This window comes from Bufo bufo, chromosome 4 (genome assembly GCF_905171765.1).
Source record: "Bufo bufo chromosome 4, aBufBuf1.1, whole genome shotgun sequence".
NCBI lineage: Eukaryota > Metazoa > Chordata > Amphibia > Anura > Bufonidae > Bufo > Bufo bufo.
Window position 1 is genome coordinate 2,548,787 of NC_053392.1, and position 13,264 is coordinate 2,562,050.

At 48.0% G+C, this 13,264-nt stretch overlaps 1 protein-coding gene and 1 long non-coding RNA gene across 2 annotated transcripts; both read left to right on the plus strand.

Annotated features, from left to right (window-relative positions):
• Positions 1 to 2,171: 2,171 nt before the first annotated feature.
• LOC120998407 lies at positions 2,172 to 2,568 on the plus strand. Its single transcript, XR_005778351.1, has 3 exons — positions 2,172 to 2,202; positions 2,285 to 2,408; positions 2,507 to 2,568. It is a non-coding gene; the product is annotated as an uncharacterized LOC120998407 (long non-coding RNA).
• Positions 2,569 to 4,612: 2,044 nt separating this feature from the next.
• Positions 4,613 to 5,993, plus strand: LOC120997539 (zinc finger protein 300-like). The gene has a single exon (XM_040427627.1). The coding sequence runs from the start codon at positions 4,613 to 4,615 to the stop codon at positions 5,888 to 5,890; it is 1,278 nt and encodes a 425-aa protein (XP_040283561.1). The 3' UTR covers positions 5,891 to 5,993.
• Positions 5,994 to 13,264: the final 7,271 nt, after the last annotated feature.

Genomic DNA, 13,264 nt, shown 5'->3' on the forward strand with positions numbered 1-13,264 from the left:
GACATTACAGGAGGAGGTAGGAGAGGACTACAACCCCCAGCAAGACCAGGACGTCATGTGATCTCAGAGGATATTACAGGAGGAGGTAGAAGAGGAGAGGACTACAACTCCCAGCATGTCCAGCCTGTTATTATGTGATATTATAACAGGAGGAGGAAGGAGAGGACTACAACTCCCAGCATGTCCAGCCTGTTATTATGTGATATCAGAGGACATTACAGGAGCAGGTAGAAGAGGAGAGGACTACAACTCCCAGCATGTCCAGCCTGTTATTATGTGATATTATAACAGGAGGAGGTAGGAGAGGACTACAACTCCCAGCATGTCCAGCCCGTTATTATGTGATATCAGGGGACATTACAGGAGGAGGTAGGAGAGGACTACAACTCCCAGCATGTCCAGCCTGTTATTATGTGATATCAGAGGACATTACAGGAGGAGGTAGGAGAGGACTACAACTCCCAGCATGTCCAGCCTGTTATTATGTGATATCAGAGGACATTACAGGAGGAGGTAGGAGAGGACTACAACTCCCAGCATGTCCAGCCTGTTATTATGTGATATCAGAGGACATTACAGGAGGAGGTAGGAGAGGACTACAACTCCCAGCATGTCCAGCCTGTTATTATGTGATATCAGAGGACATTACAGGAGGAGGTAGGAGAGGACTACAACTCCCAGCATGTCCAGCCTGTTATTATGTGATATCAGAGGACATTACAGGAGGAGGTAGGAGAGGACTACAACTCCCAGCATGTCCAGCCTGTTATTATGTGTGTGATATCAGAGGACATTACAGGAGGAGGTAGGAGAGGAGAGGACTACAACTCCCAGCATGTCCAGCCTGTTATTATTTCTCTCACTCTTCTCCCTTTTCGTCTGTCCTTTATAAAGCTCCGCCCCTCCTGATCACATGATGGTGACATCATCCCAGGTCCTACATTATTACTTCTCTCCACTGCTGAGCTCCGCCCCCTCCTGATCACATGGCAGTGACGTCATCCCAGGTCCTTCATTACCTCATCTCCCCATAGCTGAGCTCCGCCCCTCCTGATCACATGGCAGTGACGTCATCCCAGGTCCTACATCACCACTACTCCCCACTGCTTAGCTCCGCCCCTTCTGATCACATGGCAGTGACGTCATCACAGGTCCTACATTACCTCGTCTCCCCACTGCTGAGCCCCGCCCCTCCTGATTACATGGCAGTGACGCCATCGCAGGTCCTACATCACCACTTCTCCCGACTGCTGAGCTCCGCCCCTCCTGATCACATGGCAGTGACGCCATCGCAGGTCCTACATCACCACTTCTCCCGACTGCTGAGCTCCGCCCCTCCTGATCACATGACAGTGACGTCATCCCAGGTCCTGCAGCTCTTGCGGTGCACAGATACAGAGCAGGTCCTGGTCAGGGTCTCTCTTCTTCTCTCCAGAATCCCCCTTTATCCCCGGGGTCTCTCCTTGTCCTGGAGCATCTCCTCCAGCTCCTCCACCAAGGATGGACAGGAAGGAGATCAGCAGAAGAATATTAGACCTCACCTTGGAGATCATCTCCCTGCTGAGCGGAGAGGTAAACCTTTCTAGATTTCTCTCCTCTTTATTGTATTCTGGAGAATCCATCATAGGAAGTGATAGGAAGAGGCTCCTGGAGAACGGCCTCCAGACCTTCCAAGGGACGGAGAAGCTGAAGATCGGCCACCGCGGAGCCATGAGGAGGGAAGTAGGCAGGTTGTCCCCAGTGTGGCCTGGAGGGAGGATTTCTACCACTAGTCTGACATCTAGATGATACTAGAAGAAGGAGGCCTCCACTACGTCTAGAGGAAAGAAGGCTTCTCCACAACATAGAGGAGGAGTCTTTACTGTAAGAGCAGGGGGACTATGGAGCTCTCTGCCAGAGGAACGGGGATGGGGGGTTCTCTAGAAGAGTCCAGAAGGGGCTGGAGGGGAAGAATATTCCAGCTTCTAGGGACTAGATTACTGGAGATGGGGCCATGATCCCGGGAGGGATTCTGAGCGGAGATCTGGAGTCAGTGTCTCTCTCCATCCACAGGATTACACCCTAGTGAAGAAGACATCGGGGAGGACTCCCATCATCCAGGAGTCAGGAGGGTGGACCCCCATTACAGAGCCTCCCCCCCTGATACATGAGGAGAAGGTCCTAGAGCTCACCCACAAGATGATGGAGCTGCTGACTGGAGAGGTGACCCTGCTGGGAATACTGGGAGGTTCTCCAGTAACAGCACTGGAGGGTCTGGGTGATGACGGTGTCATTGTGTTGTCAGGTTCCTGTAAGGTGTCAGGATGTGGCGGTGTATTTCTCCATGGAGGAGTGGGAGTATATAGAAGGACAGGAGGATCTGTACGAGGAGGCCATGATGGAGGAGCCCCGGCCTCTGACATCTCCAGGTGAGAGGAGACCTTCCTGATGATAGAGGTGTAAGGGTCCCCTGGATACTACTCCCATCATCTCATATATAATACAGTCTGTGTGTTATCTCCTATAGGTTCTGACTCCAGGAGGAGAAATCCCCCCGAGAGATGTCCCCGTCCTCTGTATTCCCAGGACTGTCCAGAGGAGAAGCTCCCAGAGAACCCTCAGGTAGATGGAGCTGAGCCCTATACACATCTATATAGGGGGGTCCTGCAGTCATAGAGGGGTCATAGATGGTGGGGGTCTCTTATGTGGATCTGTTAGATTTCCCACCTGTCTGCTGTATTGTCCTGAATTGTTACAGATGACAAATCAGGGGGAAGATGTGACTGATATTAAAGTGGAGGATGAAGAAGAGTGGATGATGGGCGATCCCCCGTGTAAGAGTGAGGTGGAGGAGGACATTCCAGTCCATGTGACCACAGGTATGGAATCATGAATGGAGGAAGGGAGTTGGGAGGTTTCTTCAGGTGAGGCTCCACCTTAGAGCTGCAGTAAAGGAGCACTCCGGGCAGTGACCCCTGTGTTATGTGCAGGAGCGGAGAAAGATGTGACTGCACATAGACATCCTCTCCAGGATCTTCTCTTTATCCTCTCATGGTCCAGGCTGGACACTCGGCTTAGTATCAGGTCTTAGCGGCACCTAGAAGCCTCAGAGCAAGAGCCTGCTAGTGCCAATAGTGCGGACACAGAGGTCGGTGAGCGCTTCTGTCAGTGTCTCCAGTGACTCCATCACTGTATATGCTCCTCACCTCCTCCAGTCTCTGTACCTCTCTCCTGACTACCTTCTCTCCTGACCCCATTCCCTCTCACCTCCTCCAGTCTCTGTACCTCTCTCCTGACTACCTTCTCTACTGACCCCATTCCCTCACACCTCCTCCAGTCTCTGTACCTCTCTCTTGACTACCTTCTCTACTGACCCCATTCCCTCACCTCCTCAAGTCTCTGTACCTCTCTCCTGACTATCTTCTCTCCTGACCCTATTCCCTCACACCTCCTCCAGTCTCTGTACCTCTCTCCTGACTATCTTCTCTCCTGACCCTATTCCCTCACACCTCCTCCAGTCTCTGTATCTCTCTCCTGACCCCATTCCCTCACGCCTCCTCCAGTCTCTGTACCTCTCTACTGACCCCATTCCCTCACGCCTCCTCCAGTCTCTGTACCTCTCTCCTGACTACCTTCTCTACTGACCCCATTCCATCACACCTCCTCCAGTCTCTGTACCTCTCTACTGACCCCATTCCCTCACGCCTCCTCCAGTCTCTGTACCTCTCTCCTGACTACCTTCTCTGCTGACCCCATTCCCTCACACCTCCTCCAGTCTCTGTACCTCTTTCCTGACTACCTTCTCTGCTGACCCCAGTCCCTCACATCTCCTCCAGTCTCTGTACCTCTCTCCTGACTACCTTCTCTACTGACCCCATTCCCTCACACCTCCTCCAGTCTCTGTACCTCTCTACTGACCCCATTCCCTCACGCCTCCTCCAGTCTCTGTACCTCTCTCCTGACTACCTTCTCTACTGACCCCATTCCCTCTCACCTCCTCCAGTCTCTCTCTATGGCTGTCACTACTTCTCAAAAAATATTGAACCTCTCTCTCTCCTGATTCCTTCTTCTCCTCCTTCATGGATCCTGGCATTACCCTATTACTAAAAATATCAGTTAACCCATTCTGTGCAACTAACTACCAACTTGTCTCTAATCTCCCCTTCATGTCTAAACTCCTGAAGCACTTGGTCTATTCTTGCCTCAATCTCTCTGTTAAGGCCTGTTTCACACCTGCAGTAAAGATATGCGTCCGGCTGTTCAGCAGGGAATCTCTCTGCATTCTGGCATTGACGGAAGCAACCCCATCGCCGTCTGGCTTCATTCGCTATAATAGGGACCGACAGCCAGACAGATACCGCCGTGCAAATCACAGTGAACTCCATGACAAATACAGATCACGTTGTTCTGACCTATATTTCACAATTTAAACATGCCCTTAAAGTCGTATCTGGAAGGATGAACTTAGAGGTCTCCTTTCTGCTGAATCTAGTTATGTCTTTGGTCATTTCCAAAATCTTGTCTTCCAGCCTTTTTTAAATAAATTTATCAACTTCATGGTTTGAACAGGAAATAATGAAATCTATTTTTAATCCTAACAGGAAATCCCAATAAGAATTCTGAAGGAAACGTCATGTTATCACTAGATCATAAAGAAGATCAGGACAACATGCAGCGTTCTTCAGGAGAAAAACTCATTACACTGATCGGATATCCAGGACCTCACAGTGCAGATCTTTCATACAATCCTCCTAATCATGAAGAACCTTCTCTTGACCAATCACAGATTTTAACCACAAGTCCAGATCTGTCACATAATCCTCCTAATCATGAGGAACCTTCCTCTGACCAATCTCAGATTATAACCACAAATAGCGGGCAGAAAGGAAGTAAAAGGTTTCATTGTGAAGAATGTGGAAAACTGTTTACAAGAAGGTCAGTTCTTTCTGTGCACAGAAGAATTCACACAGGAGAGAAGCCGTATTCATGTTCAGAATGTGGGAAATGTTTTACCCAGAAATCAGGTCTCATTAAACATCAGAGAATCCACACAGGAGAGAAGCCATATTCATGTTCAGAATGTGAGCAATATTTTGCAAGGAAATCACATCTTGTTAAACATGAAAGAATTCACACTGGAGAGGAGCTATATTCATGTTCAGAGTGTGGGAAATGTTTCACAGAAAAATCAAGTCTCCTTATACATCAGAGAATTCACACAGGGCTAAAGCCATACTCATGCTCCGAATGTGGGAAATGTTTTACAGGAAAATCAAGTCTCCTTATACATCAGAGAATTCACACAGGGCTAAAGCCATACTCATGCTCCGATTGTGATAAATGTTTTACCCAGAAATCATATCTTATTATACATAAGAGACTTCACACAAGAGAGAAGACATATTCATGTTCAGAATGTGGGAAATGTTTCACAAAAAAATCAAGTCTCCTTATACATCAGAGAATTCACACAGGGCTAAAGCCATATTCATGCTCAGAATGTGGAAAATGCTTTTCAGTTCAATCATATCTTATTAGACATGAAATAATTCACACAGAAGAGAAACCATATTCATGTTCAGAATGTGGGAAATGTTTTTCCAAAAAGTCATATCTTTTAAAACATGAGCGAAGTCACACAGGAGATAGGCCGCATTCATGTTCAGAGTGTGGGAAATATTTTAGAGATAAATCAGATCTTCTTGTACATGAGAGAATTCACACAGGAGAGAAGCCGTATTCATGTTCACATTGTGGGAAATGTTTTACAAGGAAATCACATCTTGTAAAACATGAGCGAATTCACACAGGAGAGAAGCCATATTCATGTTCAGAATGTGGGAAATGTTTTAAGCAAAAATCAAATCTTGTTAAACATGAGAGAAGTCATACAAGAGAGAAGTCGTATTAATATTTTACATTAGAACAATGATTGTAAGTAAACATAAGACTACATTGGGGGTTTTACTTTACACATGAGGCCGTTATAGTTGTGTCCCCTCCACAGAACAGGGTTTAGGCCTCTTTCACATTTACGTTGTTTTCTGGTATTGAGATCTGTTCAGGATGCATCAGAATGGTCTTCCGTTCCGGCAGCATTCCGCTTTGTGAGCGGACACAAACCTGCTGCAAGATGCGGTTTTGTGTCCGGTCATAAAAACGGATCCAGCACTGAAAACAATGTAATGCAATGGTGGCGGATCAGTTTATTTTTACCCATTGACTTTCAATGTATTTAGTGATTAATCAGTTTTTTCCGTTTTGATTTCACACAACCGCATCCTAATGGAAGCGACGCAGCCTGACCTGCAAAATCAAAATGCATCCGTTTAATTCCAGTATTGAGATCCTCTGCCGCAAGTGCGAAAGTAGCCTTACATGAAGTGTTCCTGACATATCTGCACAATCACCCCCATCATCTGCTGCTCTGTATGTTGTGTGTGACACATCCGCACAGTCACCCCCATCATCTGCTCTGTACATTATGTGTGACACAGCCGCACAGTCACCCCCATCATCTGCTCTCTAAATTATGTGTGACACAGCCGCACAGTCACCCCCATCATCTGCTCTCTACATAATGTGTGACACATCCGCACAGTCACCCCCATCATCTGCTCTGTACATTATGTGTGACACAGCCGCACAGTCACCCCCATCATCTGCTCTGTACATTATGTGTGACACAGCCGCACAGTCATCCCCATCATCTGCTCTGTACATTATGTGTGACACAGCCGCACAGTCACCCCCATCATCTGCTCTGTACATTATGTGTGACACAGCCGCACAGTCACCCCCATCATCTGCTCTGTACATTATGTGTGACACAGCCACACAGTCACCCCCATCATCTGCTCTGTATGTTATGTGTGACACAGCCGCACAGTCACCCCCATCATCTGCTCTCTACATTATGTGTGACACAGCCGCACAGTCATCCCCATCATCTGCTCTGTATGTTATGTGTGACACAGCCGCACAGTCACCCCCATCATCTGCTCTCTACATTATGTGTGACACAGCCGCACAGTCACCCCCATCATCTGCTCTCTACATTATGTGTGACACAGCCGCACAGTCACCCCCATCATCTGCTCTGTACATTATGTGTGACACAGCCGCACAGTCACCCCCATCATCTGCTCTCTACATTATGTGTGACACAGCCGCACAGTCACCCCCATCATCTGCTCGCTACGTTATATGTGACAAAGCCGCACAGTCACCCCCATCATCTGCTCTGTACATTGTGTGACACAGCCACAAAGTCACCCCCATCATCTGCTCTGTACATTATGTGTGACACAGCCGCACAGTCACCCCCATCATCTGCTCTGTACATTATGTGTGACACAGCCGCACAGTCACCCCCATCATCTGCTCTGTACATTATGTGTGACACAGCCGCACAGTCACCCCCATCATCTGCTCTGTACATTATGTGTGACACAGCCGGACAGTCACCCCCATCATCTGCTCTGTACATTATGTGTGACACAGCCACACAGTCACCCCCATCATCTGCTCTCTACATTATGTGTGACACAGCCGCACAGTCACACTCATCATCTGCTCTGTACATTATGTGTGACACAGCCGCACAGTCACCCCCATCATCTGCTCTGTACATTATGTGTGACACAGCCGCACAGTCACCCCCATCATCTGCTCTGTACATTATGTGTGACACAGCCGCACAGTCACCCCATCATCTGCTCTGTATGTTATGTGTGACACAGCCGCACAGTCACCCCCATCATCTGCTCTGTACATTATGTGTGACACAGCCGCACAGTCACCCCCATCATCTGCTCTGTACATTATGTGTGACACAGCCGCACAGTCACCCCCATCATCTGCTCTGTACATTATGTGTGACACAGCCGCACAGTCACCCCCATCATCTGCTCTGTACATTATGTATGACACAGCCGCACAGTCATCCCCATCATCTGCTCTCTACATTATGTGTGACACAGCTGCACAGTCACCCCCATCATCTGCTCTGTACATTATGTGTGACACAGCTGCACAGTCATCCCCATCATCTGCTCTCTACATTATGTGTGACACAGCTGCACAGTCACCCCCATCATCTGCTCTGTACATTATGTGTGACACAGCCGCACAGTCACCCCCATCATCTGCTCTGTACATTATGTGTGACACAGCCGCACAGTCACCCCCATCATCTGCTCTGTATGTTATGTGTGACACAGCCACACAGTCACCCCCATCATCTGCTCTGTACATTATGTGTGACACAGCCGCACAGTCACCTCCATCATCTGCTCTGTACATTATGTGTGACACAGCCGCACAGTCACCTCCATCATCTGCTCTGTACATTATGTGTGACACAGCCGCACAGTCACCCCCATCATCTGCTCTCTACATTATGTGTGATACAGCCGCACAGTCACCCCCATCATCTGCTCTGTACATTATGTGTGACACAGCCGCACAGTCACCCCCATCATCTGCTCTGTACATTGTGTGACACAGCCGCACAGTCACCCCCATCATCTGCTCTGTACATTATGTGTGACACAGCCGCACAGTCAACCCCATCATCTGCTCTGTACATTATGTGTGACACAGCCGCACAGTCACCCCCATCATCTGCTCTGTACATTATGTGTGACACAGCCGGACAGTCACCCCCATCATCTGCTCTGTACATTATGTGTGACACAGCCGCACAGTCACCCTCATCATCTGCTCTCTACATTATGTGTGACACAGCCGCACAGTCACCCCCATCATCTGCTCTGTACATTATGTGTGACACAGCCGCACAGTCACCCCCATCATCTGCTCTGTACATTATGTGTGACACAGCCGCACAGTCACCCCCATCATCTGCTCTGTACATTATGTGTGACACATCCGCACAGTCACCCCCATCATCCTGTCATGATATAATTTTTTAATAAAAGGCTTTTTCTCATGTTTCTTATACTTGAGGTTCGGTGAATTGGGTTTCGTCAGTCTCTCTTTCGGGTACGGCCACAAGAGGTGGATTTTGATGCAGATTTTTTATTCTGCTGGAAAGTGCGTTTATTTCCCCCAAACTTCGGATGGGAGAGATTGGTAGAAGAAATGCCGTTATCCCGTGAATGTGTCCTCAGAACATCACATATCATGGAAAAGGTGGCTGACAACTGGAGTATGCAGAGCGGGCGCGAGTGCATAACAATCAGCATAGAATGCACCGGTCAAGATGTCCCCTTATCTTATATAGAAAATCTACAGTAAATATCAAAAACATCAGATGAGGCGGGGGGGAGACATGTCCAAATAGAGGTAAATGTTACTGGTGGCACAGTCCGGGCCCTTGGATATTATGGCTGCCACTTGTCTCATAACGTCTGGTGTCAAATGGTGATAAACCTATACGGGATCGGCACTTAGCTGTGACCGCCCCGCTGCTGTTCACCCCCCGTCTGGAGTCACCACACCATAAACCTTCTCTCTTCAGCAGCTATATGTGGCTACGGTATATGGGGGGGGCAGATATATTAGATGCAGCACGGAGCGTCTTTCCCGTGCGTTTCCTGCACATGCTTTTTCTCCATGGCATCTAGAGGTAACTACCGCACATGCGGTGTACAAAGTACTGCAGTAAACATACCGCGAGCATAGAAAACGTGTGGTGGCTGCTTCCCAAATACAAGTAGCTGTCAAAGACTCCTGTAGTCCATGGATTTGTGCCCTAAAACCTGGATGGGACTGTGCTGTGTGTTTAAAATGAGCACAAATTGCAATAACCCTCCCTGCCTCGTACAATAAAATGTAAAATTAATGTTACAGCAGCGGCTGCGAGGCACCGCTGCTCAACTTGCCTCACCCAGCGACCTGGACTCGCCTCACCCGGCAGCTTGGACTCAACTCACCCAGCGACCTGGACTCGCCTTACGCGGCAGCCTGGACTCACCTCACCCAGCGACCTGGACTTGCCTCACCCGGACAGGAGATCGAGGAGACAGAAGCACTGGCCCATGAAATGTAGGTGCCAACCTAGGAACTCTCCTCTCATGTACAGATTCTATGAGACGCCCTCTGAAGCCACAGAAATCTGATCATCCAGGATAGATGGGATTATGCCACAACATTGTCCCTATGATTGTCTTATTGACCTTGTGCCAGGAACTACTCCTCCACATGGCTGTGTCTACCTGTTGCCTCTGCATGAAACACAAGCCATGTCTTATGATTATTTAAGAAAACCTTGAGAAGGGCTTAATTCAGAAGTCTTCTGGACCAACAGATGCCGATTTCTTCTTTGTCAAGAAAAAAGATGGTTCCATCTGGCAGGGCATTGATTACCACGGATTAAGTTGTAGGCACATTTATTTGCCGTGTTTGTGGGAGGAGAGGCTAGTTAACGGCCCTATTTAGGTACGTCCTCGGGCCCTAGGGTGACGTCAGCACGCCGGCTATTCACTTCCGGGTCGGCGTGAGGTCGGTCTCGGCCGAGTCTCGTGGCCACACATCAGCAGCGCCTCAAGTGCGGAGCAATAGGAGAGCCCTTTTCAGGCTCTGGGGAGCCACGGCTGACTTGGTAAGATCGCGGTTGGGGGGTGTGGGGGGCTTACGGCCATAACGCCATCCTTCACTGGTCTTTGCTTTTACTTCTATATATATGAATTGGGCCCTTCATTACCCACTTTGTGGTCCTACAACACTGTGTTTTTACCAAACAGCTCTACTCTACTCCCTATAATACTGAACTGGGCATCTTATCACCATTCTTATCTCCTAAAATCAGGGCTGCCGTTCCATAACTGTAGCAACCCTACATGTATTAAATACCAAGCATGTTGGAACTACCAAGCGCTGGTGCTCCTCATTTTCTGTCGCTTATTTCATTATTAACCATTTAGCCCACTCCACTCGGGGGGAGTACAATAATCATGTTGTACCAATTATGGAATCATGCCATTTTGTTATTGTGGAACTTGCATCTACTTCATTGTTCTCGGAAAAGAAAAAAAAAAGGTTCGGTGCTGGCTCACGGCGGCGGGTGATGTCGGCACAGCTGGGGGTCAGGTGCCGTGCTTAGGGAATGTTTTTTCAGCGTGGATGCGATATGCTGAGGGGCCACGTTCACGGTCGGACGCAGTCATGTACGGAGTCGGGGTGTTTGTGTTCTATCTTTCTGGTTGGGGGTGGCAGCGTTGGCCCGGTACTTAGTTAGTGTTCATACGGTGTATATATATAAAAAAAAAGGGAAAAACGAAAGAAAGTTGCTAATTGTGTGATTCCAGCCGGAGGTGTAGAGTCAGCTCAGCATGCATGTTGGGCCCTGCAATTCCTGGGTTGAGGCGAGTGGACCCATCATGCATGTGGTAGTGCACTCCCTGGGTGATTTGGTGGCCGTTGTGGCGCATCATAGGTAGTGTCTTGTGGGGATCGCCGGGGCGTTTGGTAAACTGTCCCAGAGGGTTAGGTGCGAATGTGTTTGCCGAGAATCTCGGGTTGCAAACGGGAGTAGAAAAACGAAAAAAGACCGCAGGGGTATGGAGAGTGAAGGAAGGGGGACAGTGCCCACCTAATATATCCACGAATAAAACCCCCGAGAAATGACTCGGCACAAGCTCCCGAGTAAAATGGCAGAAAAACAGAAGAAAAAGGAGCCAAAAAATGCCAGATGATAGAAAATATAAATGTTTCTTATAGTATGACAAGACAAAGATAAAAATGCAATTACATGCATATGATGCCAGAAGACAGGGAACAAAAAGGAAACAGGGAAGGAAAAAACGGCGCCACCCTGGGAGCGACACACTGGTCAATAATACATAAATATAGAGGATCACTAGGGATATGTATGGTATGATAACCAACCCTAGGATCACATGCATGTACAAAGTGAAAAGTGAGTCACTACTCTACCGCAAAAGGTCAATATGAACTAAAGAATGAAAATGAATAAAAAAGATGTTAAAGTGAATGAACCAAGCAGCTACGGGAGATAGCCGCACGGACACAGACCTGAGAAATCAGTGAACATCCAGGTAAGGAAAAACAGAAGAGTGAACATGCAGGAGGGACTCACTAAAGATGGACCAGACGTGTAACAACCAGGATGGCGCTACCCCAACGCGCGTTTCGGCGTGCCTTCGTCAGGGGGTAACGCCATCACTGTGAATCAAGTGTTATAACGTCTCTCAAAGCCAATCAGGAGCCAGCACTTACTTGTCCCCAGGTGTGTATGCTAATCGGCGCGCAGACACTCTAGCGCAAACACGTCCGGCTACTCGCAGCCGGCGTCCCGTCGGGCCACGCCCACCCCACGTGACGAATCACATGATCGGGCAGAAGTGACGCAACGTGAGGACGCACAGGCACAGGGCGCCGGAGGCGGCGATAGAAGACGCGCGCACGCATCACAACGGGGGAGGAGCAGTAAAACATCCGCCTGTCTAATTCTAAAATTGGGACATCTCCATCTGGTATAAAGGTAAAATAGTAAGAAAGGAAAAAGGAAAAGAAACAAAGAAGAAAACGGGTATACCGCACGTATAATTATGTAGATAAAAAGGTAAATACCCATTATCTCATGCGGTGAAAAAAGAGAAAAAAGAAAAGAAGAAATAAAAGGAACAAACCATGAAATATATATATGTGATATATACAATATGGTGCAATTTAGTGAAAATAACAGTATACCCAATATTAGATAGGCACATATATACACTGCACAAAAAAATAAAGGGAACACAAAAATAACACATCCTAGATCTGAGTTAATTAAATATTCTTCTGAAATACTTTGTTCTTTACATAGTTGAATGTGCTGACAACAAAATCACACAAAAATAAAAAAATGGAAATCAAATTTTTCAACTCATGGAGGTCTGGATTTGGAGACACACTCAAAATTAAAGTGGAAAAACACACTACAGGCTGATCCAACTTTGATGTAATGTCCTTAAAACAAGTCAAAATGAGGCTCAGTAGTGTGTGTGGCCTCCACGTGCCTGTATGACCTCCCTACAACGCCTGTGCATGCTCCTGATGAGGTGGCAGACGGTCTCCTGAGGGATCTCCTCCCAGACCTGGACTAAAGCATCTGCCAACTCCTGGACAGTCTGTGGTGCAACGTGACGTTGGTGGATAGAGCGAGACATGATGTCCCAGATGTGCTCAATTGGATTCAGGTCTGGGGAACGGGCGGGCCAGTCCATAGCATCAATGCCTTTGTCTTGCAGGAACTGCTGACACACTCCAGCCACATGAGGTCTAGCATTTTTTTGCATTAGGAGGAACCCAGGGC

Bases quoted from the DNA above. Each gene is read 5' to 3' on its own strand.
- LOC120997539 (XM_040427627.1), top strand. From the start codon at position 4,613: ATGTTATCACTAGATCATAAAGAAGATCAGGACAACATGCAGCGTTCT.